The 26,445-nt window shown below is 32.4% G+C and overlaps 4 protein-coding genes across 6 annotated transcripts; 3 read left to right on the top strand and 1 right to left on the bottom strand.

Moving 5' to 3' along the window:
• Positions 1 to 119: 119 nt before the first annotated feature.
• Positions 120 to 7,111, bottom strand: LOC107018410. 2 transcript variants are annotated; one of them, XM_015218883.2, is made up of 10 exons: positions 6,113 to 7,106; positions 4,520 to 5,668; positions 3,245 to 4,393; positions 3,109 to 3,150; positions 2,366 to 2,442; positions 1,797 to 1,881; positions 1,612 to 1,695; positions 1,325 to 1,426; positions 1,136 to 1,234; positions 120 to 613 (listed from the first exon to the last, which is right to left on the bottom strand). In XM_015218883.2, the coding sequence occupies exons 1-10, from the start codon at positions 6,842 to 6,844 to the stop codon at positions 500 to 502; spliced, it is 3,633 nt and encodes a 1,210-aa protein (XP_015074369.1). In that variant the 5' UTR covers positions 6,845 to 7,106; the 3' UTR covers positions 120 to 499. The 2 variants fall into 2 exon arrangements, 1 of the variants encoding a protein (XP_015074369.1); XR_001456634.2 differs by lacking the exon at positions 120 to 613 and having other exon boundaries at positions 1,170 to 1,234; positions 3,109 to 3,145; positions 6,113 to 7,111.
• Positions 7,112 to 9,633: 2,522 nt separating this feature from the next.
• Positions 9,634 to 14,592, top strand: LOC107018105 (sorting and assembly machinery component 50 homolog B-like). Its single transcript, XM_015218486.2, has 4 exons — positions 9,634 to 10,231; positions 12,255 to 12,740; positions 13,114 to 13,629; positions 14,016 to 14,592. Exons 1-4 carry the CDS (start codon positions 9,740 to 9,742, stop codon positions 14,097 to 14,099), a joined length of 1,578 nt encoding a protein of 525 aa, XP_015073972.1. The 5' UTR covers positions 9,634 to 9,739; the 3' UTR covers positions 14,100 to 14,592.
• Positions 14,593 to 17,308: 2,716 nt separating this feature from the next.
• On the top strand, positions 17,309 to 20,058 carry LOC107016329 (patatin-like protein 2). Of its 2 annotated transcripts, XM_027916253.1 has the most exons (7): positions 17,309 to 17,887; positions 18,102 to 18,286; positions 18,374 to 18,560; positions 18,660 to 18,824; positions 18,898 to 19,200; positions 19,358 to 19,533; positions 19,903 to 20,058. In XM_027916253.1, the coding sequence occupies exons 1-7, from the start codon at positions 17,756 to 17,758 to the stop codon at positions 19,988 to 19,990; spliced, it is 1,236 nt and encodes a 411-aa protein (XP_027772054.1). In that variant the 5' UTR covers positions 17,309 to 17,755; the 3' UTR covers positions 19,991 to 20,058. The 2 variants fall into 2 exon arrangements, with proteins under 2 accessions (XP_027772054.1, XP_027772053.1); XM_027916252.1 differs by having other exon boundaries at positions 18,374 to 18,824.
• A 3,900-nt stretch (positions 20,059 to 23,958) lies between these two features.
• On the top strand, positions 23,959 to 26,114 carry LOC107016330 (patatin-like protein 2). The gene is made up of 7 exons (XM_015216819.2): positions 23,959 to 24,186; positions 24,303 to 24,487; positions 24,586 to 24,772; positions 24,848 to 25,009; positions 25,083 to 25,385; positions 25,526 to 25,701; positions 25,822 to 26,114. Exons 1-7 carry the CDS (start codon positions 24,055 to 24,057, stop codon positions 25,892 to 25,894), a joined length of 1,218 nt encoding a protein of 405 aa, XP_015072305.1. The 5' UTR covers positions 23,959 to 24,054; the 3' UTR covers positions 25,895 to 26,114.
• The last annotated feature ends 331 nt before the right edge of the window (positions 26,115 to 26,445 follow it).

Raw genomic sequence — 26,445 nt, 5'->3', positions numbered from 1 at the left:
CAATGAATGATGATACTATGGATTAGTCACTTGTCACTTTTCAAAAAGTCCATCCGAGAAAAGATAAATAATCTTTACAGCTTATTAAACAAGTATTCTCAAAGAAAGGGAAGTCATAATTTTTGGAAAAAAGAAATTATATATAACAGTAAATGATACAAACTTTTATTACAGGAAAAAATATTATACAACACTCTCTCATGAATGATTGTATAAGAATCATCTGCTAGAGGAAATCAATCAATGGTTAGTAAAATGTGGTTAACTCTCCCTAATGTTCAGCCTAATAGAAACTATCAATGTACAAGTAAATCTGTAAACTCGTCTCAACCTATGAAGTTGGTACCTCCATATGAGCCTTGTTTAATAAATCTAGGCCACAAGGAGCTTCCAGTCCCTACTCGAGTATATCAACTACTTACACTATTTGCATGTGAATCATGGAGGAAGAAGGAATGTCAAAACTCCGTTATCCTTTGTTGTGGATTATGTACAGTTATCATCGTTTACTAAGAGCTTTCAATTTGTGCAAGAACTCTAGTGTCTCTTTATAAGAAGGATCGCTGCGACTCAAAGGCTTGCAGGAATTGATATGATCAGTTGACTCCAAAACCTGCATCAGTAATAGACTAATCAAAACATCACGTTGTTTATGTAACTCCAGCAGAACAATCTTCATCCATTTTCACAGTCAAAAACAAGTATAAGACAACGCAAGACATTGGGATCAAGTTCTTTCAGGTTTTGTTCGCTACCTACATTGAAAACCTTTTCCGAAAGCTTCACTTCCTCTCACCCAATAAAATTTTAGAAACTTGAGAAATAACATAAAGCGACAACCACTTCAAAAAATGGATTAGATTATCTCCTATTAAAGATGATAATTAACTCCATGTTTCCAATAACATTTATTTATACACACAACTGTCAGAAAAGTTCACTAGACCCCCAAAAACTGAAAGAAGAATACTTCACTAACATGATCTGCCTTATCAAAGTAAGCTTTTATGTAGAAGAAAAAACACACTAATATGGTCGCAATGCTCAACCGCACAGTGCAAGCAATCAAAAATGATAATTGCAGACTATTATAACAAATTTAGGTGTTCAGTAATCATCAATTTGAGCAACTTACAACTAGTTCTCCAAATCCGGGATATGCAGATTCTAATGGTACAATTTCCATTCGGAAAGCCCAGCCTCCATAGCCTTCAACAATTGGAGTTACCTTTGTCTACAAACGGTCCTCATTATTAGAAAGGCAATGAGAGAAGTGATTTTTTTTTCTAAAGGGAGAACTAAAGGTCAGGAAAAATGTTAGTACCTCGCAGAAACTGAGGACCTCAAGCTTTCCTTTCTTATGAAGCTGTCCCATGAAATCATTTAGCTCAACCAATCTTGGAGATCCACTTCTCAGCTCCCCAATCTAGCAATGGCAAAAGGAATTATTTATAAAATTTCACACCCACAGGCACCCGCAACAAGAATCTCAAATTCAAGTGCATATTTTATTTTCAAAAAAGGAACTGAAGTACTCTTGAAAAAACACACAAATTCAGAAGAGAAATAAGATAACAAGGTAAATAAAGGGAGCAGGTAAGTTTTACTAACAGTGGGTGCAGGGCGGAAAACAAGACCCATTTTCCAGGGCATGTCTGCAAGTTTGCTGCCAAAATGAGGACAGCTGTAGAATACCTGACCGAATTATTTTTAAAAAATTAATAATAAGCAAATTTAACAAGTACGCAATTTGTAGAATGTCTTGTAATTTATCTCTGAAAGAGAGCAGGACATACAACTCCAATTGTATTCTTGACAAAGTTATCCTTCTTTTCTGCTTTTGCTTGATACAACATCTGCTTGACAACGAGGCCGCCCATGCTGCCAATTGCAACAAAAAGTGTGTTTATGTCAATACACATGTACAGCTATAGAATATCAGCTTAACTGGATGCTTAAGATCAATTTAAGAAAACGCTGCAAATGGGTTTAGGTGTCATTACTAAGTGTGAAAAATGACCGATTTAGTTCAAATTTGCACTATTAGGAAGTAAAAATAATTACAGTACCATAATTAAAGAACAGTTAACAATGTGTACTATGAGCCAGACTGAACATGTGCAGGGCAAGACAACATTTTGCGTTGTCTTGCCAATCATAGGTGTAGGATACGAATGTTTCTTGAAAAGAGCAGCAGAGGTGCTACATAACATGAACTAAAACTTCCCACAAAGGGAGGTAAAAAATTTTAAAGCAGCCTAAAAACAGAAAGTATAATGAAGGTACTTCCAGTTAAGAGTGTGCAGATAATCACAGGCTCCGAGCAATCTAACAGCTTAAAGTACGCGGTTTGATTAGGACCAACCTATGTGAAATGAATACAACTGGTCGATTGCCGATGCCTGCAGCAACAAGCTTCTCCAACAGCATGGCACTTACTTCCTGCGGATTTAAAACAATGAACTGCATATACATCTGATGTCACTGAAATGCATGCACAACAGATTAAACAACCAATTGACCAACAAAACATGCAAGGGGCTCTGCACCAATAACAGTCTTCAAAATGAAGAAAAACCCAGTCTAACAATAAAACTTGAAGATATAACTGTCCCAGCATTCACTGTACACTAGAAATCCACAACTTTATGCTGCAGCCCAAATTTTATGCTGCAGTGCAGAACTATAGAGATCGACAACTTTTGGTTACTCGTTGCGAAGTTCAGTGCTTACTTTAGCTACAACACAAAACTGCATCGAAGATTCGTGCTGCAACACAAAAGTGCAACGCAGATGGTTCCACCCATCCGAGGTGATTTGAATTCTGGTCTCCGTGGTCCTTTACAGCTTAATTGAGCGCTCACACCCCCAGATGCAACACTCCTTTGTATTTTTTTCACAAGGTTTTTGGTAAATAATGGTGCAAAATGTCATCTTCCGCTCTCCGGTGGATGAACTATATATGGCAATGGTCTATATTTCTTGAATGTTTTGGAATAGATAAACTAGCCTTTAACAATTGATGAAGCATTCCAATGTTTTGCATGATGCAATGAACACAACCTCAACACACAAGATAACTTGAGAAAATTTAAGAAGTAAACAAACCTGAAGAGGTAGGCTTGCCCCGGACCACTGGGTTAGACTGCTCTGCATACAACTCCATGTTTTAAGTCAGAAAACAAGGCAAACCTTTTTTTTTTTTTTGACAAATTTTGAAAGGATAGACAGAGTATGCACCAACCTTGTACTTGACACTAAACAGACGGGCATGAGGAAAATCAGATGGAAGCCATTCACCAGGCCAAAATGTTCCTTCCCTTCCAGCCTCTTCATCAATTTTTTCAACCAGGCCAGATTTGGTTGAAGACTTGTCATCTGACAACCGCCATGTTTTGAAGGGTCCACCACGCAAGCCGTGGATAAAGACAACGTCAACTAAAGGTACTTCAAATTGTGAGATATTCTCTGATTCACTAGCAGATGTCGATGTTATATCAATATTGATATCTTCATTTGTTGTACACTCACTCCCAGCAGAATCATTGGCACCTGGAGATGACCCATCCACTGATTTTACCATTATCTTTTCTACACATTTCCAGTGCGGTAATTCAGGATTTATCAGGAGTATCATATCAGCGTAACGAGGGCAAGTTTGTTCTTTGTTAGAAACATTTCCATGAAGAACATCACCATCTACAGAATCTTCACCAGCTTCGTCATCACAGAATATGTTCAAAAGTGTTGCCCTCGCATAACTTCGAATTTTAGGGTCATTGCAACCAGGAATTCCTCCGTTAGCACATTCTTCAAGCCATTCACACCACTCTTTATCTCCAGCTAGTTCTTTCTTGACTTTTGGAAGAACTGAAAGTACATTTAGCAACCGTGCTGCATGCTTCCGAATATGACCGGTAGGTGGAACACGTAGACTGGATGCATCATTCTGATTCGCAGTAGTAGAAGCTTCACCATGAACAGTTGACACCCGATCCTGTCCCTCCGATGCTCGTGACGCATCGTATGCTTCTATAGCAGCCAGTTGTTCATAATCATCATCCAGTAACAAGCGCCTAAGCAAACAGAGGCCTCCATAATCAGCTATTTTGTTCTGACAAGGAGTATCTTCAGCACATATTTCTGTCAGTGCTTTAATCCCTTTCAGTGTGGCCACTGCAGAATCTGCAGCATTGATCTTAGGCAATTTGTCTTTCTTAAGATTTTTTAGTGGCCCAGCAAAAGGTTCAAGGGAAAGAAGATCTGCCAAGGGATGTGTATCGTCAGCATTGGCAACTATTCCTAGTTGCGTTCCTACTAAATTGACAACTGCTCCAGCCAACTGATTAGCAGTTTGTGTGGCCAAAACTACATTTGCTTGATCAACTTGGGTCTGCAAAATTAAGAATATCCATGAACCACATAGAAACCAAGGAGACACGAGATGTTTTTACTTACAAGTAAAAAAGACTACTTTCACCGTCCCAAAACAAAAACAAAATAGATTAGTGTGACGAACCTTCACTTTATCACTTTTTGGTTGGTTATTTCCTTTGCTTAATGCTGTTTTCTTGGATTCCAGAACATCACTTAGCATAATAGTTAACCATCCCTGAGAAATTGGTATGGAGGATGGTCCATAATCTTCAAGAATGCGTGTTAGGATTTTTATTGCAGAAGATCTTATAGCATCAGAGGACGACTGTCCAAAGACCCAAGGGAGCAGAACTCCAGACCAATGCTGGCTTTCTTCCAGGGACATATGCCATTCCCTAGCACAAAGCAACTCCAAAGCCTTAGCCAATGCTTCTTGCACCGAAGAATGCTTTGTGGTCTGTTTAGCAGCCTCTCTCATTAAATGAAGACCCTTTTCCACTGCTACCTCCTGTGCTGAAGGGCTACGCTCAAGAGAAATCAAAAATGCAGACAATGCTATCTGAGCTAGTGGGATGTCCTGAGTTTTACTTGCATGTGAAACAGTAGACAGAAGACTAGAAGTCCAATCAGAAACAGAAGTACTTAGCGGCAGATTGTGGTCTTCCAGAAGCAACTTAACCATCAGACTTCCATGCCATTTCACAGATCTCTCGGGTGCTACTAAAGCAGCCATGACCACATGTCCCTCTTGATCCAATTCTTGAATATGATACCTATTAACTTCCGAAGCCGTTGCCCAATTTGCTAATGCCCAAGCAGCAAAAGGAACGGCGACTTGTTCAGAATGCAAATCATCCCAAAGGCCAGGAACCACAGCAGAAGACAAATTTGATCGTGGTGATGAACTATCACTTATGTTGTTAAACAAGAGATTACTAGGCGTATTTTTCACTGTCTGGCTAGTATTAGGAGGCCCCATTTCTACAAGCCCATTAGTTCTTGAAAGTCCTACGACAGTCGTGCCTTCAAGAATTTTCATCCCAATACCCTTCATACCTTCTCCACCATCATCATCCTCCCCGTGTGGCTCATCCCAGTGCATACCACCTTCCTCAATTACTTCAATAGCTGCAGCAATATCTCTCATCTCAGCATTTTTGGGTAGTGTAGGCTTGAATGAAAGCTTGTCTGCACTTTCACAATGTGAAGTGACAACATCCATAATTGCTGCAACCAGCATGCTCCTACCTTTCAAGGAATCAGAGAGATCGAATGAACTACGTCTTGAATGCTGCTTCCAACCAAAAAATTAAACACTTACATGTCAAACTCCATAATTATAAAATGAGATAACAACAGTTCAATAAATTTCAATTGCCTCACCACAAAGAACTTAATATATCGCGTCCCATTGATAATTTAGGAGTCTACAAGGGCTTGCTTGAGTTACAATTTAAGTCCTGAAGTTAGGCACCAAAATAGATTACATATTCCACAAAATCTAGCTCTCTTTAGCACTTCCATATTATCATCAATTTTCTTTTTTCCTTCATTTGTGTCATTTTCATTCAATTTCACACTTCAATCGAGTCTTCTTGCATTTAAATATTGATTCAAACAACTACTATCGGCCTTATGAATCCTCAATGTCCATTCTGCTCTATTTGTATTCATTCCATTTCATTCATAAATAACCAAATTTTGAAAAGAAAAAAAATTATGACAAAGGACTCACCTTTTTCGATTGCCGAGGCTGAGCAGAGAAGATAAACCTAAGAAGATACGGCACAGCATGAGGCCTTCCTAAAACATCCTCACACACAATAGGATCAGCAATCAAATAGGCCAAAGCCCTAGCAGCCTCAGCCTGGGTCCAACAATTCTCCCCTGACATCGCCACCGTCTCCAGAAGCCAATCCACCACCCCGCCACCGCCAGCAGCAACAAGCGCCGCCCTCCGACTCTCGCTAGCGGCAGCAATGTCTGCTAACAAAGCCGCAACCCTAAGCTCAAACCCGACCCGAACCTCATGATTCGCCGAAGACATAACAGACCTCAACGACTTCCATAATACAGAAGCTGCTGTCCCTGTCTTCTTCATCCTATCCACAATCCTAATGAACGACTCATTCGATTTCCCTACCACATTCTCAATTTCATCATATATTCTAACACCTTCACCTTTTCCCTCCCTTTTCTCCTCTTCATCATCTCGTGTCAAAACAACAGCACAAGAAGAAACAATGGCGGTTATAAGGGTCGCCGATAAAGCAAAAACAGAGTAACGTGACAGAGAAGTAGGGTGTTGGGGTTGCCGAATTGGAGGGTATTTAGGAGAAGGGACAAGATGGGGGTTATTGATATTGTTAGGGATATCGACGGAATTACGAGAAGAAGAAGAGAGGAAACGACGGCGAGGTAAACGGATACAACACCGGCGGCTTGTTCTGCAAAGAAGTCGAAGCATAATTCGGTTGACTTAGTTGAAGAAAAACAAAAATTAATGTGCTAATTGTTCGTATAGAAGAGTAATTAATAAGATAAAATTTTGTGGATTATGGATAAAGGGTTAGTAGTAAAAGCGAAAATGGTGGAAAGAAAGCGGTGGTTTATGAATTTGGAGTTGCAGGAAGGAAGAAGAATTTGGAGAAATGAAAAGAGGGAATTTAAGAGGTAATATGCGGAATCTTGTGATGTTAATTTGTCAAATATAGTCTTAATCACATGACTTTAAATGGACACTTAGATGGTGGATGCGTAAATAATAAATTATTATTTGTATTTGATATTTGAGGTTTGATATTTGCATAATTATTTTTAATTTATTTTTTAAAGTTTAATTTTAGTATAAATCACTTTATATCAATGACGTTTTTATATTTAGGATTAAAATTTAAGATAAGAATTAAAAAATAAGAAATATTTTATTATTTTATTAGTATAATTTTTGGTGGTTTCATTACTTTGACCCATATATGATTATTAGAGGAGGATTTACTTGCGAAATTATAGGAAGAATATGAAAAACTATTAATCCCATCGAATTTAAGGGTAGATATGTCTCTTTTTCATCGTCAACAATAGATAAATCTATATATTTTGGCACTCAAAGACAATGTCAGTTAGGGGTCGGTTGGTACAAATGCATAAATTAGTAATGTTTTAGTAATGATGGAATTAATAGTGTAGAGATTAGTAAATGAAAAATTACTTTCACCAAGTGTTTCGTTCATTGTTTCTCATCTTATCTTGTGTTTGGATTAAAATTTTATAAAAAATTTCTTTTCAATTATATCCTTGAATTATTACGCAATTGGATTAAGGTAAATAATCGTCAAACAATATTATTTTTTTATGACCTTCTAACTAGATATGAAAAGAACAATTTTGTTGTCTTGTTTGCCTTTTTTTTTTTAACTTAAATTATTCAATGATAAATAATTGTCATCTTAGTAAATTGATCACTTACAAATGTCAATTTTCAATTTAAAAAACAGAAAAGGGCCTAAAATATCCTCGAAGTATTGAGAATGGTACAAAATTACCTCTATCCACCTGTTGGCTCCAGAATGCCCTTTCTCATCTACCTATTAGCTCCAAAATACTCTTGTCATTCACCTTATTATTCAAAATTGACCACTTATTTAACGGTTTTAAAATTAAATTATTTAAATATTTTTTAAAATATTTGGCGCTCAACTATTGGTTATAATAAAATTTATTAATATAATTTTAAAATCAACCCACTACTCACTCATTACTAACTAAACTCCACCCAATTAATAAATCAACTATAATATCAAAATCGCCATAAACACTACTAAAACACGGTCAAATGATAGATTCCTGAAAATGACATCCAAAATTACTCGAGTCCGAATCGAAGTCCCAATTAAATTTAAGTTGAGTCGCTTATTTAGGAGGACACTTTAAATAAGATTCTATTTCGAGTTTGAATTCGAAATTTATGATTAAAGGTAAAGAAGTACTATATTCCGAATTAATTTATGCACTTTTTTTTAATATAATTTTGTAAATATTTATGATTTGTTTTAAAACCTTTAATATATTATTTTTTAAAAAAAATTATCTATGAAGTAACATCACCTAATTGAGATGAAATAATAATTAAAATGACATAGTCAAACTTTTAAGTTTATCGTAATTTTTATTTAGACACTTAAATGTATGATAATTTACTTCTATAGATATTTTCGCCTCAAATTTTTAAAAACACTCATTGGCAGTAGCTTTCCTGTTGTTGCATTAGTAATGTGACGGGTTTATTAAATTTTGTGGGGTTTAATTAGTAATAAGTGGGTAGTGGATTGATTTATAAATTATAACAAATAGTTGAGTGTCACGTATTTAAAAAATATATAAATATTTAAATTTAAAATCGTTAAATAAGTGGTCAATTTTGAACCCAAAAGGTGGATGACAAAGGTATTTTTAAGCCAATAGGTGGGTGAGAAGGGTATTTTGGAGACAATAGGTAGATGGAGGGTAATTTTGTACCATTTTCAATACTTCAAGGGTATTTTAGGCCCTTTTCCATTTAAAAAAGATAAACTTTCAATTTGCACAATCATAAAACATAAAATCAAAAAGATGAACAAAATAATTTCCTTTTTAATCTCAATAAACTAATTGTATAATGTATCAAATGTGATGTATCCGGAAGAACGAAATGTATCTCACTTGGCTTAAATTTTAGGGAATTTTTGTAAATTGAAAAAGAGTAGGCATAAAATGTAATTTGCTCCTTACACCATGGGATTCGTAAATTTTTTACTTATTGTTATCAAGTGTTTGGTTCATTGTTTCCAATCCCAACTTGTGTTTGAAATCAAATTCCTTAAAAATCTCCTTTCCAATTGTACGTTTAAATTATTATGTAATTGGGTCAAGGTAGATAGTTATCGAAAAATATAATTATCGAACTTTGATATATAAATAATTTTTTTAAAAAATTAAAAGTAATAAATATAAATTTTAAATTTTTTTTTAAAAACTTTCGTTAAATAAGGGGTATATGTGAGTCATTTTGTAACGACAGGGGTATATGTAAGCCGTTCGTATAACGGTAAGGACATATATGAGTCACTTTTATAACGAAGATATAGCCACTCCAAATAAAAAAGTTGAGAGATATATCAGACCTTTTCCCGTTTATTTATCTTGCAAGATTAAAAGAAATAAAAACAATGGGCACATACATGAATGAGTGTAAAAACCCAAAGAATTTGCAAAACCCCACACCATTTTGCTTTTCCCTTCTAATTTTATTCCCTTTTTTCTTCAAGTCTTCTCTTTTACATAAAAAAAAAGAGAAAAAACTGTTTCCCCCTTGCAGCCCTGTATGGCTTCCTCAAGCAAAGAGCCGATCTCCAATCCCTCAATCCCCGACGAGGAGGAGGAGGAGGAAGAAGACGATTACGACGAAATCGATGAAGATGATGAAGGGGAAGAAGAGCGAGAGCGAAGGCCAGTAACTGAAGAATCTCGAGTGCGTTCCGATAGGGCTAAAATGGAGAATTTATTCCGGCGGCTGTCGTCTGAGAGAGTGCCAATAAGAGTCCATGATGTGATTATCCAAGGGAATACTAAGACTAAGGAATCACTTATTGAGGCTGAAATGGAAGCCCTAAAAAGTGCGACAACTCTTCAGGAGTTGCTTAAGGCTGCAAGTATTGCAAATGCGAGACTTCAACAGCTTGATATTTTCGATTCCGTTAAAATTACTTTGGATTCTGGTCCACCTGAGCTGCCTGGGACTACAAATGTGGTTGTTGAGATTGTCGAGAGTGAAAATCCACTTACTGGAAGTGTTGGAGTTTTCTCTAAGCCTGAGGTAAACTATCAATTACTGTATTCTTTTGAGTTTAATGCCTTATGTTTGATTATATGTTTAAACTAACTCAAGCTCTGCTCAGTTGATTGATGTGTGAATGAGGAAAGATTAAAAACATAGAACATTTAATTGCTTGCACTACTATGAATAGTTCCGGAGAAGATTCTGCATTTTAGATGACAAGTTTTTAGTAGTATTACCAATTCAATATTTGCGAATTCTAATTGCCAAACCAACAATTCACAAAGGTTTTGTCAGTCATGGATGTATGAAGATTTGCAAAATTATGTGACATTAGTCTCTCAATTCTATCTCCGAATCTCCCTATGTTCGATCAGAACTTGTTGCAAATTGTTTTTTTTTTTATAACAAATTAACTAGGTTCAGATTGTTACCCCTTTTCTCTCTCTGAGAAAACTGACTTATACTTTTTCCATCTAAAAGAAACCTGACTTATACATTTCGTTTACATGCGTAATTTTTAGTACGCATTGTCCAATGTGTTCCCGTCTGCACTAATGACCCCCTTAACTTCTCTCTTTGTCTTTCTTATACTCTTGAAGACCTCCGAGTCTGCTGTTGGCAACTTACTATACGCTTTAATAACTCTTTGCATCTCCTTATCCTTGTGGTTGAAATCTTAGGCATCAAAAATACCTAGAACTTCATTTGCTACTTTTCTAATACAACTTGTCATTTCTTTCCTCAGGATGACTACGTCTAAGTCTCATCCTCCTTCATTCAACCTTGTCATAAATTCTATTTGGTTTCTGAATTTTAGCTTTTGCCACCAAATTTTTGGCTCCATGTAGCTCTTCTAACTCTTTCCCTTCACATCTACGACCCTCATTTCTGGTATCACTACTATATCTCCATGTGTTTGGTCAAAACCGTTATATTATGTTATATATGTCCTCACAAATCTCTCCTGATAACGCCTGTTGGTCACTTTTGCATTTCTGGCACCAAAACTATATCGCCTTGTGTTTGGTCAAAGCTGTTACTACATTTTTTTTAAATTTCCTCGCAGATCCTCTTCCAATAAAGTTAACTTGGAAGAGACTAGTTTTAAATTCCGTCAAGCCATTCTATATGACTTATTTTAACTGGTCAAGGAGTGTAAGATGTTAACTTGACTAGTTTATTTTTATAAACAACTTGATTTATATAATTTATAGTTGTGATAGTGAAAAGAAAAATATAAGTGATAGTTGAAGAGTTAATATGATAGACAAAGCATCACATCAAAAGTTCAAGATTTAAATGTTTAGTTAACTAATTCGGACATCCAAAACGGGTAAGTATGTCAAGCCAAAAAAAAAAAAAAAATTAAAAAGAGTGAGAATGTCATAAGAATTGGGGTGTATTAAAGATATTCCATTCACCTGGTATAGTGGTATTAAACTGGAAAGTATTGCTAAAATATCTAGAAGAAATTGTTGTGGAAAATAATTACGCCATAGTTATATTTGGTGGATTTACTATCCATTAACAGAGTGAAAGGTAGCACATACTCCAAAGGGGTGAATAAAACGCAAAGCTAGTACTGAAGTTCACCTTGCACTGGCTACATCATGCAAACACACATGAACGTGGTGTTGAAAGTTTGAAATTAGTTGTGAATGTCATCTACATAGAAGTAAAAGTTACTGCTTTAAGTTGGAAAAAGAGAATACGCCTGGAATCTTTCAGCTTGTCTTCAGCTGTGTTTAAAGATAAATTAGGAAAAGAAGAGAAGATTGGCAGTATGTCATTTGGGCTCTGGAGATGACTAGCTAATTGCAACGACTGTTGAGGATGTGCATACATAGTTGAGTGTGATCTATGTGCTATTTAGGGGAAAACTTCACTTCAGTTTGCATGTGTAACTAAGAACTAAGCATAGACCGTGTTTTGTTACCCTGCTATTGGTGACAATATATTGGGTTCTGTCACGTGGCTTTGGATTTATAGAATCAACATGCTTACATTATTTGCTGTTTTTTCCTCGGATTTTGATTAAAACTTCAATTTGCTTCTGTAGGCTAGAGCTTGGTCACTTGAAGGTTCCTTGAAGCTGAAAAACTTCTTTGGTTATGGTGATATATGGGATGGGTCTTTGGCCTATGGCTTGGACCTGACTTCAGAGGTCAGTGCTGGTGTGTCTCTGCCCAGATTCAAAAAATTGATCACCCCTGTGACAGCTCGATTATCTCTTCTTTCCCAAGATTGGCTGAAGTTCTCCTCGTATAAAGAACGAGCTTTGGGACTTTCTCTTGGCCTACTGTCATCCAGAAGCCATGATTTGTCCTATAGTCTTGCTTGGCGAACCTTGGCTGACCCGTCACAAATGTCATCGAGAGCAGTGAGGAGACAGCTTGGGCATAGCTTAATTTCGGCTCTGAAGTATACATTCAAAATTGATAGGAGAAATTCTCCTTTAAGACCAACCCGGGGATATGCCTTTCTGTCGTCTTCTCAAATTGGTGGCCTCCTACCAGATCATCGAGGGTTACGCTTTCTCCGTCAGGTTCTTACAGTTCACTGTCTTATTTTATGTCTTTCATCCCTTTTTCTCTTTTTTCCTCCCAAGAGTAGATTTTGCCGTCTCTGGCTGAAACCTCTTTAAGTTGTTTTTTGAACTTCTGTCAGTAGTGTGATATACAGGTCTATATTGATGTTGAGCTGTTAGATTTAACTGCAGTTTTCCTTCTATCCGTTCTGTTTTATTGTTTTAGATGTGCCCTGTATCTCACTCGTTCTGGCTATCTTGCCTGGTATCTATTCGTACCATAGCCATATATTTCCCACCAATATGACTGTCTGATTCTGCACCTCTATATGCTTCTGATTTCTGTAATATCAAAATCACTGTATAACAGAGCTTATGGATTTCTGAACAGGAGTTGGACTTCCGCTATGCTTTACCTCTGGGATTTTATAATGCTGCTTTCAACATTGGAATTTCCGCTGGTGTAACTGTCCCATGGGGAAGTGGGTTCTTAAGTCGTCCCACCTATTTACCTGAGAAATTTTTCCTGGGTGGTAATTCTTCTCCAGTTTGTGCACTGGGTGGTCCATCATCTCTGTTGGGCTTTAAGACCAGGGGATTGGGGCCTGCTGAACCTAGGAGACAAGTTACTGAAAATTCCACTGATGAGAGCTCTGATGCATCTTCTGCAATAGATTTTGTGGGAGGAGACCTTGCTGTTACTGCTTTTGCAGACCTTTCTTTTGATCTACCACTGCGGGTATTGAGAGAAGCTGGGATTCATGGCCATGCTTTTGCTTGTACCGGAAGCCTGAATAAATTGACGGAAAATGCGTATAAAGATCTATCTTTACAGAAATTCAAAGAATCATTCCGAGCTTCGGCTGGATTTGGTGTCATTGTACCGACCAAGCTCTTCCGAATGGAGGTAAGTAATCCATGTTAAAGATCTGTTTGTGGATTTTTCTTCTTTGCTATAGAAATTGTTCTCGTATGCAAAAATTTCTTCTTCGCCATATATATTTCTGAACTTCCTTTAGTTTTTTAACCCATGGGCCATGCACCTATATGCTTTTTATTTGTTCATTTGTGCCTTTGTCCACTAAAGCATGGCTGCAATAAGCCCAACATGTTTTGGGGTCTCTATGCTTTTTTCCTTTGGCTCAATGGTTTTCTAAATCTAAAATTGGTGTTCCGACACATAACTGTAGTTTGTTAGATGTCGAAATAACATGATGATAATGGACACTATTATTTGTTGAAAAATGCGTACGAGTATCCTGGGCATTTCTGACTATTTGATTCCATCACTAGGTTAATTACTGCTATATACTGAAGCAGCAAGAGCATGACCGTGGGAAGACTGGTGTGCAGTTCAGCTTCTCCTCATCTTTTTAGAAGCTCAACATTGCATGTTCTGTTCCCAGCGAATTGATACGGCATGGTTTCCTTCCGGTAAAATTAACATAATTTCATCCTCCGTTTCTCTGTTTTGTATGAGATGCAAATTTAGCCGGCCCCAACAAGTGCACTTCAGTTTCAAATTCTGGACAATTTTTCAATCCACTGTTACAGGCAAATAATTGGTGGCAAGTATTAGCATACATTCAATACATTGATTTTCAATCCGCTGCCCCAAAATTCCCCGTTTGTTATTGGTGATTCATTTCTTATTCTAGTAGTTCAGCTTTGAAATTGATGTTTTTGATGTGCCTATACCCTTGTATCAGGAGGCTCACTCAATACAGAGGACCATTAAAAAATATTTAACGGGCGACCTTACGAGTTGCGATTTGCTTGTAGGAGTCCTTAAAGAGAGCTTTGTTCCTTCTGCTTGTGTTCATTTCTGAAGCTTTTGGAAATGATGGTTATCTACTTAAACCCCTTTGAATTTAGTGTGTTTTTATGAAGGAAAATGGTTTCTCGAGAAACAAGTAAGTTTTTTTTACTTATTTTTAAGTGTTCGATAATTATGCAGAAAATAATCAATAGTAAAATCGTATGGGAGTGGAGAGTGGCAGGTGAGTAGGGAGGAGATATAGAACTTGAAATTTCACTTATGAAACGGGCTTGTTTTCCTGCGAAATCATATGGGGGAGTTACATTACTCGTTTTTTATTCTTTCAGTTGGAAATAAAAAGCATTTTTTTACTATAAGAGGTAAATAATAAGCATTTTCTTTTTATCTTTTAGTAGGAAAATCATAGTGTTTGCAATAGTAATATTATTAGTTATTACTCTGGACATACAATTATTCATTTTCGACGTTGAATTGTAGACTTATTTGTTCGACGTTGAATAGTAAAATTATGCCAAAATTTTCTATTCAAACCAATTAAATAATGTAGAAACATTCATCTTCAATGATGAGGGTACCCATAGACTAGTTCTCTTGTTGTATGCAATAAGAATGTAAACTTTTTTTTTTTTTTTTTTCCTTTTTCAATTTGACCATTTCTTTCACGATAAGAAATAGTATTAATTTACTCTCAAATAATCGCACAAGGTTGAAATCAAGTCTACTAAAGTGTTCCATAGTTAGAAAGTTGTGATTGCTTTGTTAGAGACAGACTTAGAATCTAAAATTTATGAGTTCTAGTAGCTCTTTGGAGTTATTGATTATTAGATTATAATTCTTAAATACAATAATAATACCAGTTACATACATCTTTAATTTAAGAAAATCTTTGTATCTCATTTGGCCGTGAGAAAACTTGGGAAGTGGTGTTTGGTCATAGAATTTGACAAATATATTTGTCAAGTATCTCAAGTTCTCAAATACTAGAAAAAATTAGTATTTGACCCAAATTCTTAAATATTAGAAAAAATTAGTATTTGTGTGAAGTTATAATATTTTGGTATTTTAAAATATTTATAAATTACTCTGAACTTTTATGTTTTATAAAAAATATTCATTATTTATTAAGTTCAACTAATATTTCCTCAGGAAAAATTTGAGTTTTAATTTAAGTGATAAAATTGAGAAAAAAAAGAAATGAGTTATAATTATAGCCGAATCAATGACAAATTTGAATATGCGATTAACGTAATGCTCTTTTATATATTGTTATTTTGTTGTTGTTGATTGTTATCAATATGTTATAAGGTTATCTTTTAGCTGAACATATTCACTATAAATAAATAATATAAATTTGTGGCTATTTTTTATAGTTTAAAATTTAGGGGTATAAATCATATTTTTTAAAATAGTGAAATATTCTTGGGAAAACTTGGGGCCAAATACATGGTATAATTTCACCAAAAATTTGGTCCAAATATTATTTGCCAAGAATATTTGTTGAGAACTTGGAGCCGTTGGTTTTTTTTTTTTTAAAAAAAAAAAACTACATATCCAGTTTAATTTTATAAGCCGAGCCTATCTAAGGTAGTATTTGACTCACCCTATGCTTGTGAGACAAAGATAATATTTTTGATAGATCTCAGTTTAAAGCAAAACAATTTAAAGCAGCTCGAAAAATGAAATGATAGAGTAAAGAAGTCATGACAAATATAATACTACTAGGATAAACATTATAATATATTTTTAAAATTTCTTTATTAATTATAACAAAATAATACGATAATCAAAATAGAGAAAACAATACAGAGGACTTCCTTACATAACCAACAGGGCGGCTCTACAGGCTTATTAAAAAGACAATTGATTTAGGCCCCCCTAATTTGAGGGGCCTCTATGTTATAGATTTTTTAACAAAAAAAAATTAGTAATATTTGGAGAAATTATAAACTTTTCATATAAGAGTAAATAATTATTGTAAGTTAGACAGATCTAAAAATTATATCTCGAAAAAAATTTAAAAGGATTTAACTTATAATAAACTTCACAAAAAAAATTAAGATCTACATTTAAATTTGACTTTAGGCTACATGAGCCCGTCTTTGATAATCAAAATAAAAAAGTCATGGCCAATGAAAACAATAATTAACAATAATTCCTACGTATCAAATACTTTTGAGTCACCTCTATACTTGGAGATAAAGATAATATTTTTCATGGATCTCAATTTAAGGCAAAACAATTTGAAGCAGCTCGAAAAATAAATAATAGAGTTACGAAGTCATAAGAAAAATAATACTACTAAGATAAAAATCATAAAATATTTTGAAAAAAAAAACATCAATTACAATAAAATAATATGATATTCGAAATAAAAAAAATATACAGATAACTTTCTTACATAGCTAACAGGGGCGATTCTACCAGCTTATTGAAAAGACAATTAACTTAGGCCCCCAAATTTGAGGGGCCTTATTTTTTTAAAGCAACAATATATATATAAAAAAAATTTAACAAATAAAGTTAGTAATATTTGTAGAAAATATAAACTCTTCTTACAAGAGGAAATAATTATTAGAACTTAGACAAGTTTAGAATATCATGTCTCCTAAAAAGATTAAAAGGGTTGACTTATAATAAACTTCATAAAATAAAGTTAAAGTTTCTATTCAAATTTGACTTTAGGCTATAAATATACTTAAATCGCTTTTGATAATTAAAATAAGAAAATCATAAATAGTTCATAAATATCAAGTAAATTTATTTTATATATATTTAATTTAAATCAAAATTATTTAATTTTGTCGAATCTGATTACTTTAAATGATACCTCGAGTACAAGTAAAATGAAGTAATACTTTTCGCCGGCGGCTTTAACTTGCGTGCTGAACCTGAAATATATTCACTGCAAGACAAATTTAATAGTATTTTTTTAATTTGTTGTTCTAATCTAAAACCATTTTTTTTAATTGATGAATAAATTAAACACACAATTTATAACGTGTTAAATTTCATTTTAATTTCATGATACTTTGTCCTTATTAAATATTATTAACCAGAATTTTCTTCATTTGATAACTCAATCTTTGACTCATTAAGTCATCAAGGTCTATAAATAAGCTTCATTGTACATTGCAAATGATATCATAAATAAACTACTTCAATAATATTCTCATAATACGTACACACATTTCATTATTCATTTAGAATAAAGTTTTCTTATACCTTCTTTTGATAATTTATTAAATCATTACAAATGGAGAGAAAAACATCTCAAATTCAACCACCAACTTATGGAGATTTCATTACTATTCTTAGTATTGATGGAGGTGGCGTTCGAGGAATTATTCCAGCTACCATCCTCACTTTTCTTGAATCACAACTTCAGGTAAATTATATATATATATGATGATCGCGATCTGTCAGATAATAACATAAATTTTTTTTTTGAAAAAGCCTCACGACCTAGTGTGGTCTATATGTAACAATTAATATGCTACTACCTGTTTACTAAGTGATCTATCTTATAATGCATGCATGCATGCACGCGTTCTTTTTATGACTTTTATAACGATTTCATTCATGTCAAATAAAATTTATAGGAGTTGGATGGAAAAAATGCAAGAATTGCAGATTACTTTGATGTTATTGCTGGAACTAGCACCGGTGGCCTTGTTACGGCCATGTTAACGGCTCCAGATGAAAATCATCGTCCACTTTATGCTGCTAAGGATATTACACCGTTCTATTTAGAGCATTGTCCAAAAATATTTCCACAAAAGAAATGGTACATACATATATATAGTCGTTTAATTTCATTTGTACTATACAGCTAATTAACCGAATTTTAGTTTTTTTTTTTATAAATATGTAGTGGTTTGTTTGCTCCAATTGGGAAGATGGTGCAAGCTTTAATAGGGCCAAAATATGATGGAAAATATCTACATAAGGTCGTAAAGGAAAAATTGAAAGATATTTGCATTAGTAATACTATTACTAATGTTGTTATTCCAACTTTTGATATCAAAAAGTTACAACCAACCATTTTCTCCACTTATGAGGTACATATTTCCTATTCTAACAATATTTTACTATCATTTTCAGACTCTAATTGTGAAACTATATATATATATATACTGAATATGTTATTATTGATGCAGACGAAACGATCAACATGTTGTTGTGATGCAAAATTATCGGATATTTGTATTAGTACATCAGCAGCTCCAACTTATCTTCCTGCTCATTATTTCAAAGTTGAAGATAGCAAAGGCAATGTTAAAGAACATCATCTCATTGATGGTGGCGTTGCGGCTAATAATCCGGTACGTACTAAAAACATTTTATTAATATTGAAAATTTAACTTATATATACTGACTGACGATACAATATTTCAGGGTTTGATTGCAATATCGGAAGTAAGCAAAGAGATATTGAAGAACAATCCAGATTTCTTCCCAATAAAGCCAATGGATTATGGTCGTTTTCTTGTAATATCATTAGGGACAGGAGCTGCAAAATGTGAACAAAAATATAATTCATTGATGGGAGCAAAATGGGGGATTGTAGATTGGTTAATTCACAAAGGTTCTACACCATTAGTAGAAGTATTCACACAATCAAGTGCTGATATGGTTGATTATCATAATTCTGTTGTTTTTCAAGCTCTTCGTAGTGAAGATAGTTACCTTCGAATTCAAGTAAGTATTAAAATATGACGTAGATGAACATGTTATATATCATATATTAACTCAGAAGACCTTAATAATACTAGTAGGATAGATGAAAGGATTTTTTTTGTATAATATGTTTGATTAATACTAATAATTTTTTTGGTTGTTGAACCTAATTAAACAGGAAGATGAACTAATTGGAACAGAAGCCTCAGTAGATGTGGCTACAAAGAAAAATTTGGAGAGATTAGTTAAAATTGGAGAAAAATTATTGAAAAAACCACTTTCAAGGGTAAATTTGGAAACAGGTTTATCAGAATCAATTCCTAAAGGAGGCACTAATGAGGAAGCCCTTAAAAGGTATCTATCTCATTATAATTTTAATTCGATACTATCTTCGTCATAAATTATTTATCGTGTTTGAGAGATAATTATTTTACCATTATTTTTATCTTAATATACAATTTATAGTCTTTCATCATATCGAAGTTTTAAAATAACAAAAAATTCGAGATAACTATTATTACGGATAATTTGATAAGGTGTTTGAAAAGTCCTGCCTTGTACTTTAATGAGTAACATGTTTATATTAATATAATAATTGATCTAAATTTTTTTTGTATTATCAATGCTTGCATCTTAGATATACTTTGCTATTTTATGGTCTAAATTGTTAGAATATTTGTTTATGTAGTAAGTTACTCATGAAAATCTTTAATCTTGTGATAGGTTTGCAAGATTATTGGTAAATGAAAGAAGACTTCGTGAATCAAGATCACCACTTATCAAAAAAAGCTTTAAAGTTATGCAGTCATAAAATAAGAATCGAGTTGTTTAATTAAGTAATATATATTGTAACTATATATAAATTTCTTAGCTAGCTATGTTCCCAATGAAATTTCCAATTTTGGAGGGAATATTATGTATTTTATGAAATTCGATTTACTTGTTGTACTAGTGTAAAAGTGTATTCATTCAATATCATTCCATATAATACCATATATATGGAAAATGAAAATAAATTTGTCGTTAAAGTCGTGAGTTCGATAAATTTTAATTTTTACTTGTTATACGTATCAAAAGAATTGTTTTTTTTTCATAGTTTATCTTTAGTACTAGATATTTTTTTTCCAAATTATTTTCTAACAATCATTTAATAGGCACAGTTTAATAATATATATAAATATATATAAAAAATTGTTTGTTTAATAAGTATGTTAAAACGTAATTAGTAAAAGTAAACTAAGAGATATTTAGAAATATATATATACTTAACACCAAATTTAGTAGGACCTATATTTAAGTAACCACTAACTAGTCCTTGTGTAAATATTTTCAAACGAAATAAAACATGTAAGAAATACTTGTTTCCTTTTCATAAAAAGAAATATAAAAAGATATACTACTTATATTATTTTAAAATTACTCAAACATATGCATGCATCTAAGCTCAATGAATAATATAATGCAATAATTATTAGCAACGGTGGATCACCTTATAATTAGGTGTTCATTTGAATTATTTTTGAAGAAAATTATATTATTTATATATGATTAAAATTATTTTTTAGATATATAGTAGATGTTGAACTCTCATCAGTCACTTTATGTGTCTATTTCTTCATATCTTGAATCTCGTTATAAAAAATTCTAGCTTCACCATGCACTATTAGGGCGTATTTTTATAAAAGGTCAAATCTATCGGCGGCCATCCAAAGTTGGCACTAATTTTCAGTTAGACACTTCAACTGAGCTTTTTTCATTTTAGACACCTCATGTCATGTCCCGCTGTGTCAATTTAACACTTTTTACTGAGATAGCATAATAAGTGTGAAACACTTACTGAACGCGCGTGAGAGTCTCATTTCACCAAAAAAAAATTCTTCTTTTTCTTCCCCAATTTTTGGCCATCATTTTCGAAGTTTAAACTTTTTTATGGTGAAATAAATTGGACAATGCCATAAACAAAAAATAAATTCTGGCATCTAGAAATTTTAAACTTTAATACTTATCCTCAAAATAATTTGAGAAAAATCAACATAATTTTTAAGAAGAAAAACACACACTCAGAAATGGCAAGAAATTATATTTTCAATTATTAAACTATACATTTATAACAAATAATTTTAGCGTTTTAATCCACTTGTATGCGTTTCTCTCATCATAATCACGAAAAATGTCCAAATTGAGACTTCATACTTGTATACTAAAGCAACAACTTATTATTTATATTGATCCAGAAATTCAGCCTAAAAGGTAGAAAAAAATCTCGAAAAGGGTCAAACAAATGCATTACCACATCATAAAAATTAAACATTCAAATAGTGGAGTTAAAAGGGTAAAAAAGATTGTCAAAAATTCCAAAAGGGCATATCAATTTTTTTTTAAAACCAAAACGGTAAAATCGCTAGCGACTTGTACCTTTTGAAAAAGCGAAATCGCTGCAATAGCAGCGATTTCTTAAATTTGCCTTTTCTTTTTTTTTTAAAAAAAAATTAAACAAATCGCTCCACACGGAGCGATTTTCAAAATAAAAAAAAAATTCTATAAGTCGCTGCAGAAGCAGCGACTTCCATCAATTTTTTTTTATATTTTTTTTATTTATTTTTTGCTTTATTTAAAAGAAAAATTGATTCAATTTTTTTTTATATAAAAAAATCATTGGCAACGAAATTTAATTAGTTTTTTAAAAAAAAAATCAAATCGCTGTAAAGGCAGCGATTTACACTAAATTTATATTTTTAAAAAAAAAAATCAATTAAACGCTGCAAAAAAATTAGCCGATTAAATTAAGTTTTCAAAAAAAATTAAAATTTAAGTGTAAAGCAAAAAATGTGTTAATTAAGAATTCATAACATAAAATGAATTCTTAATTAACACATTTTTTGCTTTACACTTAAATTTTTATTTTTTTTTGAAAACTTAATTTAATCGGCTAATTTTTTTTGTAGCGATTTAATTGATTTTTTTTTTAAAAAAAATATAAATTTAGTGTAAATCGCTGCCTTTACAGCGATTTGATTTTTTTTTAAAAAAAACTAATTAAAAATCGATGCCAATGATTTTTTTTTAAAAAAAAATTGAATCAATTTTTCTTTTAAATAAAGCAAAAAAAAAAAATTAAAAAAAAATAAAAAAATTGATGGAAGTCGCTGCAGAAGCAGCGACTTATAGAAAAAAATAATATTTTTTTTAAATTTTGAAAATCGCTCCGTGTGGAGCGATTTGTTTAATTTTTTTTTTTTAAAAAAAAAGAAAGGCAATTTTAAGAAATCGCTGCTATGGCAACGATTTCGCTTTTTCAGAAGGTACAAGTCGCTAGCGTTTTTACCGTTTTAGTTTTAAAAGAAATTGATATGCCCTTTTGGAATTTTTGACAATTTTTTTTACCCTTTTAACTCCGCACTCTTCAAATATCAATCTACCACAAAAAAAAAACGTTCTTATTTCACGACATTCACAAAGTGACAAAAACAAACAAAAAAAACTTCTTCTTTTGACACATCTGAGTGGAGGACGGTCGGGGGTGGTGATGGGTGGCGAAGACAATCTTGGTGAGAGAGAGTGATTGGGGTTTGAGATGAGGGTGGATAATGGAGAAGACAATTTGGAGTGGAGGCGTGGGAATAATTTTCTTAAAATTAAAATTGGTTAATTTTTTTAAAAAATTATTTAGTTAAATAAATGACACGTGTCAATGAGTCATCGGCAGTTTTTTTTCCTACTAAAAAATCACCATTTAATAATTTTTTTATATATGTCATTTGTCGTTATTTAATTCGTCACTTTGACAAGCGAGTGTATTACATAAACTTTATAAATTTAACAGATCATTGAAAAAGTATTTAAATGACACAATTAAATATAATATAAAATATCTAAAATAAACAAAATCTAATTAAGATATCTAAATAAAAATTAATATCAATTTTAAGACCACTAATGAATTAGCCCAAAAAATAAAGTCAGAATTTCTCATTTCAATTTTGTCTTGTCATCCCCCCCCCCCCCCNNNNCCCCCCCCCCCCCCTCTTAGAATTAATCTCGAAGGTTCAAATCTCACAGTTCTCTTGTTGTTGATTTGTTTCTATATGGGGTCACCTTGTGTCCTCTCTTGCGTTTTCAATAAAAATGCTAAAAATGGCCCCAAAAATTTAATGATATTTTTTTATTTTAAAAATAAATTATTTTTTTAATTTATTAATAAAAAATGTGATTTAAATTGAAAGAATAAAAAAATTTAAAAATAAAATAACACAAATAAAATATTATGCTAATCAAATTTTCTAGCAAAAATTGATTTTTTTTCTTTTTCTTTATTTGCTTGGTTCATTCTTCATTTTGACGCGTTGAATTTCCTTTTTCTATTATTATTGCCATTAAATTTTGTATAGGTAAATTGAATATGTACGATATTTAAATATATTGAATGAGTAATCAATATGAAATACTACCAAACGAGTATAAAAAAATAAAATAATTTCAGTAGAAAAATCAAACCTTTTGAAAAGTGGTACATATAATAACCCCACAAACTTTATGATGTGAGTAGAAGAAAATTCAAATATTTATTGTTGTTCTACGTCCAATTTAATGAATAAAACCTACTTTCTAGTCTTATTATTTATTGCTTACATATTTCGTAGAATTTTCTTTAATTGAAAATTTCGTCATTTTATAAGTCAATCGTTGACCCATTAAGTCATCATGATCATATATGGACCAAGTCTCTCAAAGGTTGAGGCAAGTGATGCCTATAAATTAATTTTGTGTCCTAAATATTCTCATAATACAAACAATTCATAAATTTAACATATCTATTTGTCCAAAAACTTTGTTACACTCTTTTTTTATTATTAAATATATCAGTTAATTTAAAAAATGGAGAGAAAAACATCTCAAATTCAACCTCCAACTTATGGAAATTTAATCACTGTTCTTAGCATCGATGGAGGTGGTATTCGAGGAATTATTCCTGCTACTATCCTAAGTTTTCTTGAATCGCAACTTCAGGTCAAATTTTCTTTTATTATATGTACACGTACATATTGTATACGTTCCTAGCTAGTTCATACTGTAGTTATTACTAAACACTAAATCCTGAACCCTAAATCGTATTAAATCTTCAGGAATTGGATGGGAAGGAAGCAAGACTTGCTGATTATTTCGACGTGATTGCCGGAACGAGCACCGGTGGCCTTGTAACGGCCATGCTAACGGCTCCAGATGAAAATAATCGTCCTCTTTATGCTGCTAAGGATATTACACCGTTTTATTTAGAGCATTGTCCAAAAATATTTCCACAAAAGAAATGGTATACATATATATAAAAAAGAATTTAGTGTTTAATTTTATTAATGATCTAAGTCTAAACAAATATTAATTTTTTTTTTTGAATTTACAAATATGCAGTGGTTTATTTGCTCCAATTGGGAATCTTGTGCAAACTCTAATTGGACCAAAATATGATGGAAAATATCTGCATGAAGTCGTAAAGGAAAAATTGAAAGATACTCGTCTTAGTAATACTATTACTAATGTTGTTATTCCAACTTTTGATATCAAAAAGTTGCAACCAACCATTTTCTCCACTTATGAGGTACATATATATTAATTTGACGATCGATAACTATAATTTATCACGATATACTGAGTGTGTTATTATTTGTTGTAGACGAAACGAGCAGCATGCTATGATGCAAAATTATCGGATATTTGTATTAGTACATCAGCAGCTCCAACTTATCTTCCTGCTCATTATTTCAAAGTTGAAGATAGCAAAGGCAATTTTAAAGAACATCATCTCATTGATGGTGGTGTTGCGGCTAATAATCCGGTACGTACTAAAAACATTTTATTAATATTAACAATTTAACTTATATATACTGACTGACGATACAATATTTCAGGGTTTGATTGCAATATCGGAAGTAAGCAAAGAAATTTTCAAGAATAATCCGGATTTCTACCCTATAAAACCAATGGAATATGGTCGTTTTCTTGTAATTTCACTAGGGACAGGAGCTGCAAAATATGAACAAAAATATAATTCATCTATGGCAGGCAAATGGGGGATTGTTGAGTGGTTATTGAACAAAGGTTCTAATCCATTAATAGAAGTATTTACACAATCAAGTGCTGATATGGTTGATTATCATAATTCTGTTGTGTTTCAAGCTCTTCGTAGTGAAGATAGTTACCTTCGAATTCAAGTAAGTTAAAGCAGGACGTTATATTTATGAACGTATATATATTACATATTTACTCAGAAGACATTGATAATAGATGGGATTAAAAAGGATTTTGATGTGTAATATTTGATTAATAATTTTTTTTTGGTTGTAATTAATAGGAGGATGAACTAAGTGGAACAGAAGCATCAGTAGATGTGGCTACAAAAGAAAATTTGGAGAGATTAGTGGAAATTGGAGAAAATTTATTGAAAAAAACACTTTCAAGGGTAAATTTGGAAACAGGTTTATCAGAACCAATTCCTAAAGGAGGCACTAATGAGGAAGCCCTTAAGAGGTATATATATCATCGTAATTTTAATTCAATACTATCTTCGTAATAAATTATCTGTCATATTTTTTTTACTTTTCGATTTGTTATAACTCATAAGTTATGAAATCTTTAATTTTGTAATAGGTTTGCAACATTATTGGTCAATGAAAGAAGACTTCGTGAATCAAGGTCACCACTTATTATCAAGAAAGCCTAGAAATTATAATATTTATTGTCATTATAAATTAGCTAGCTAATATTTCCGATAAATTTTTCAATTTTGAAACTAATATTAGGTATAGACAGGGTAGTATTTTATGAAATTCGATTTATTTTTCCTTAATTATAGTATTAGTACGTACTAGTGTGAAAATGTATTGATCATCAATTCATCATCATTCAATATTTATAATATATGTTCTTTGATATCTACGTAATTCTTAGTACAAAACTAATGCCTTGTTCATAGAATTCTTTATTTTTTGCTTTAACTTTGTTGAAAACAAAGTCAAAAATCAGAGGTGGAAAATATACTCAATAAAAATATTATTCATCCGAGTTTGAGTGAGTTAATGATCTCCTTGTTTACTAACTCAAATTTACAAAATTAAATTGGTACATAAATTGATTCATGAGAAATGTTATTAAAATGTTTCATGTATGTATATTATATACAATTATAATAAAAATAATATATTTCTTATAAGATACTAAAAGATTATAAAAGAAGAAATAAAAAAATTAGAAAATTTAATAGGAATTGGACGA

The sequence above is a fragment of the Solanum pennellii genome, chromosome 4 (assembly GCF_001406875.1).
Source record: "Solanum pennellii chromosome 4, SPENNV200".
Taxonomy (NCBI): Eukaryota; Viridiplantae; Streptophyta; class Magnoliopsida; order Solanales; family Solanaceae; genus Solanum; species Solanum pennellii.
This window is presented reverse-complemented; position numbering and strand designations above follow the sequence as displayed.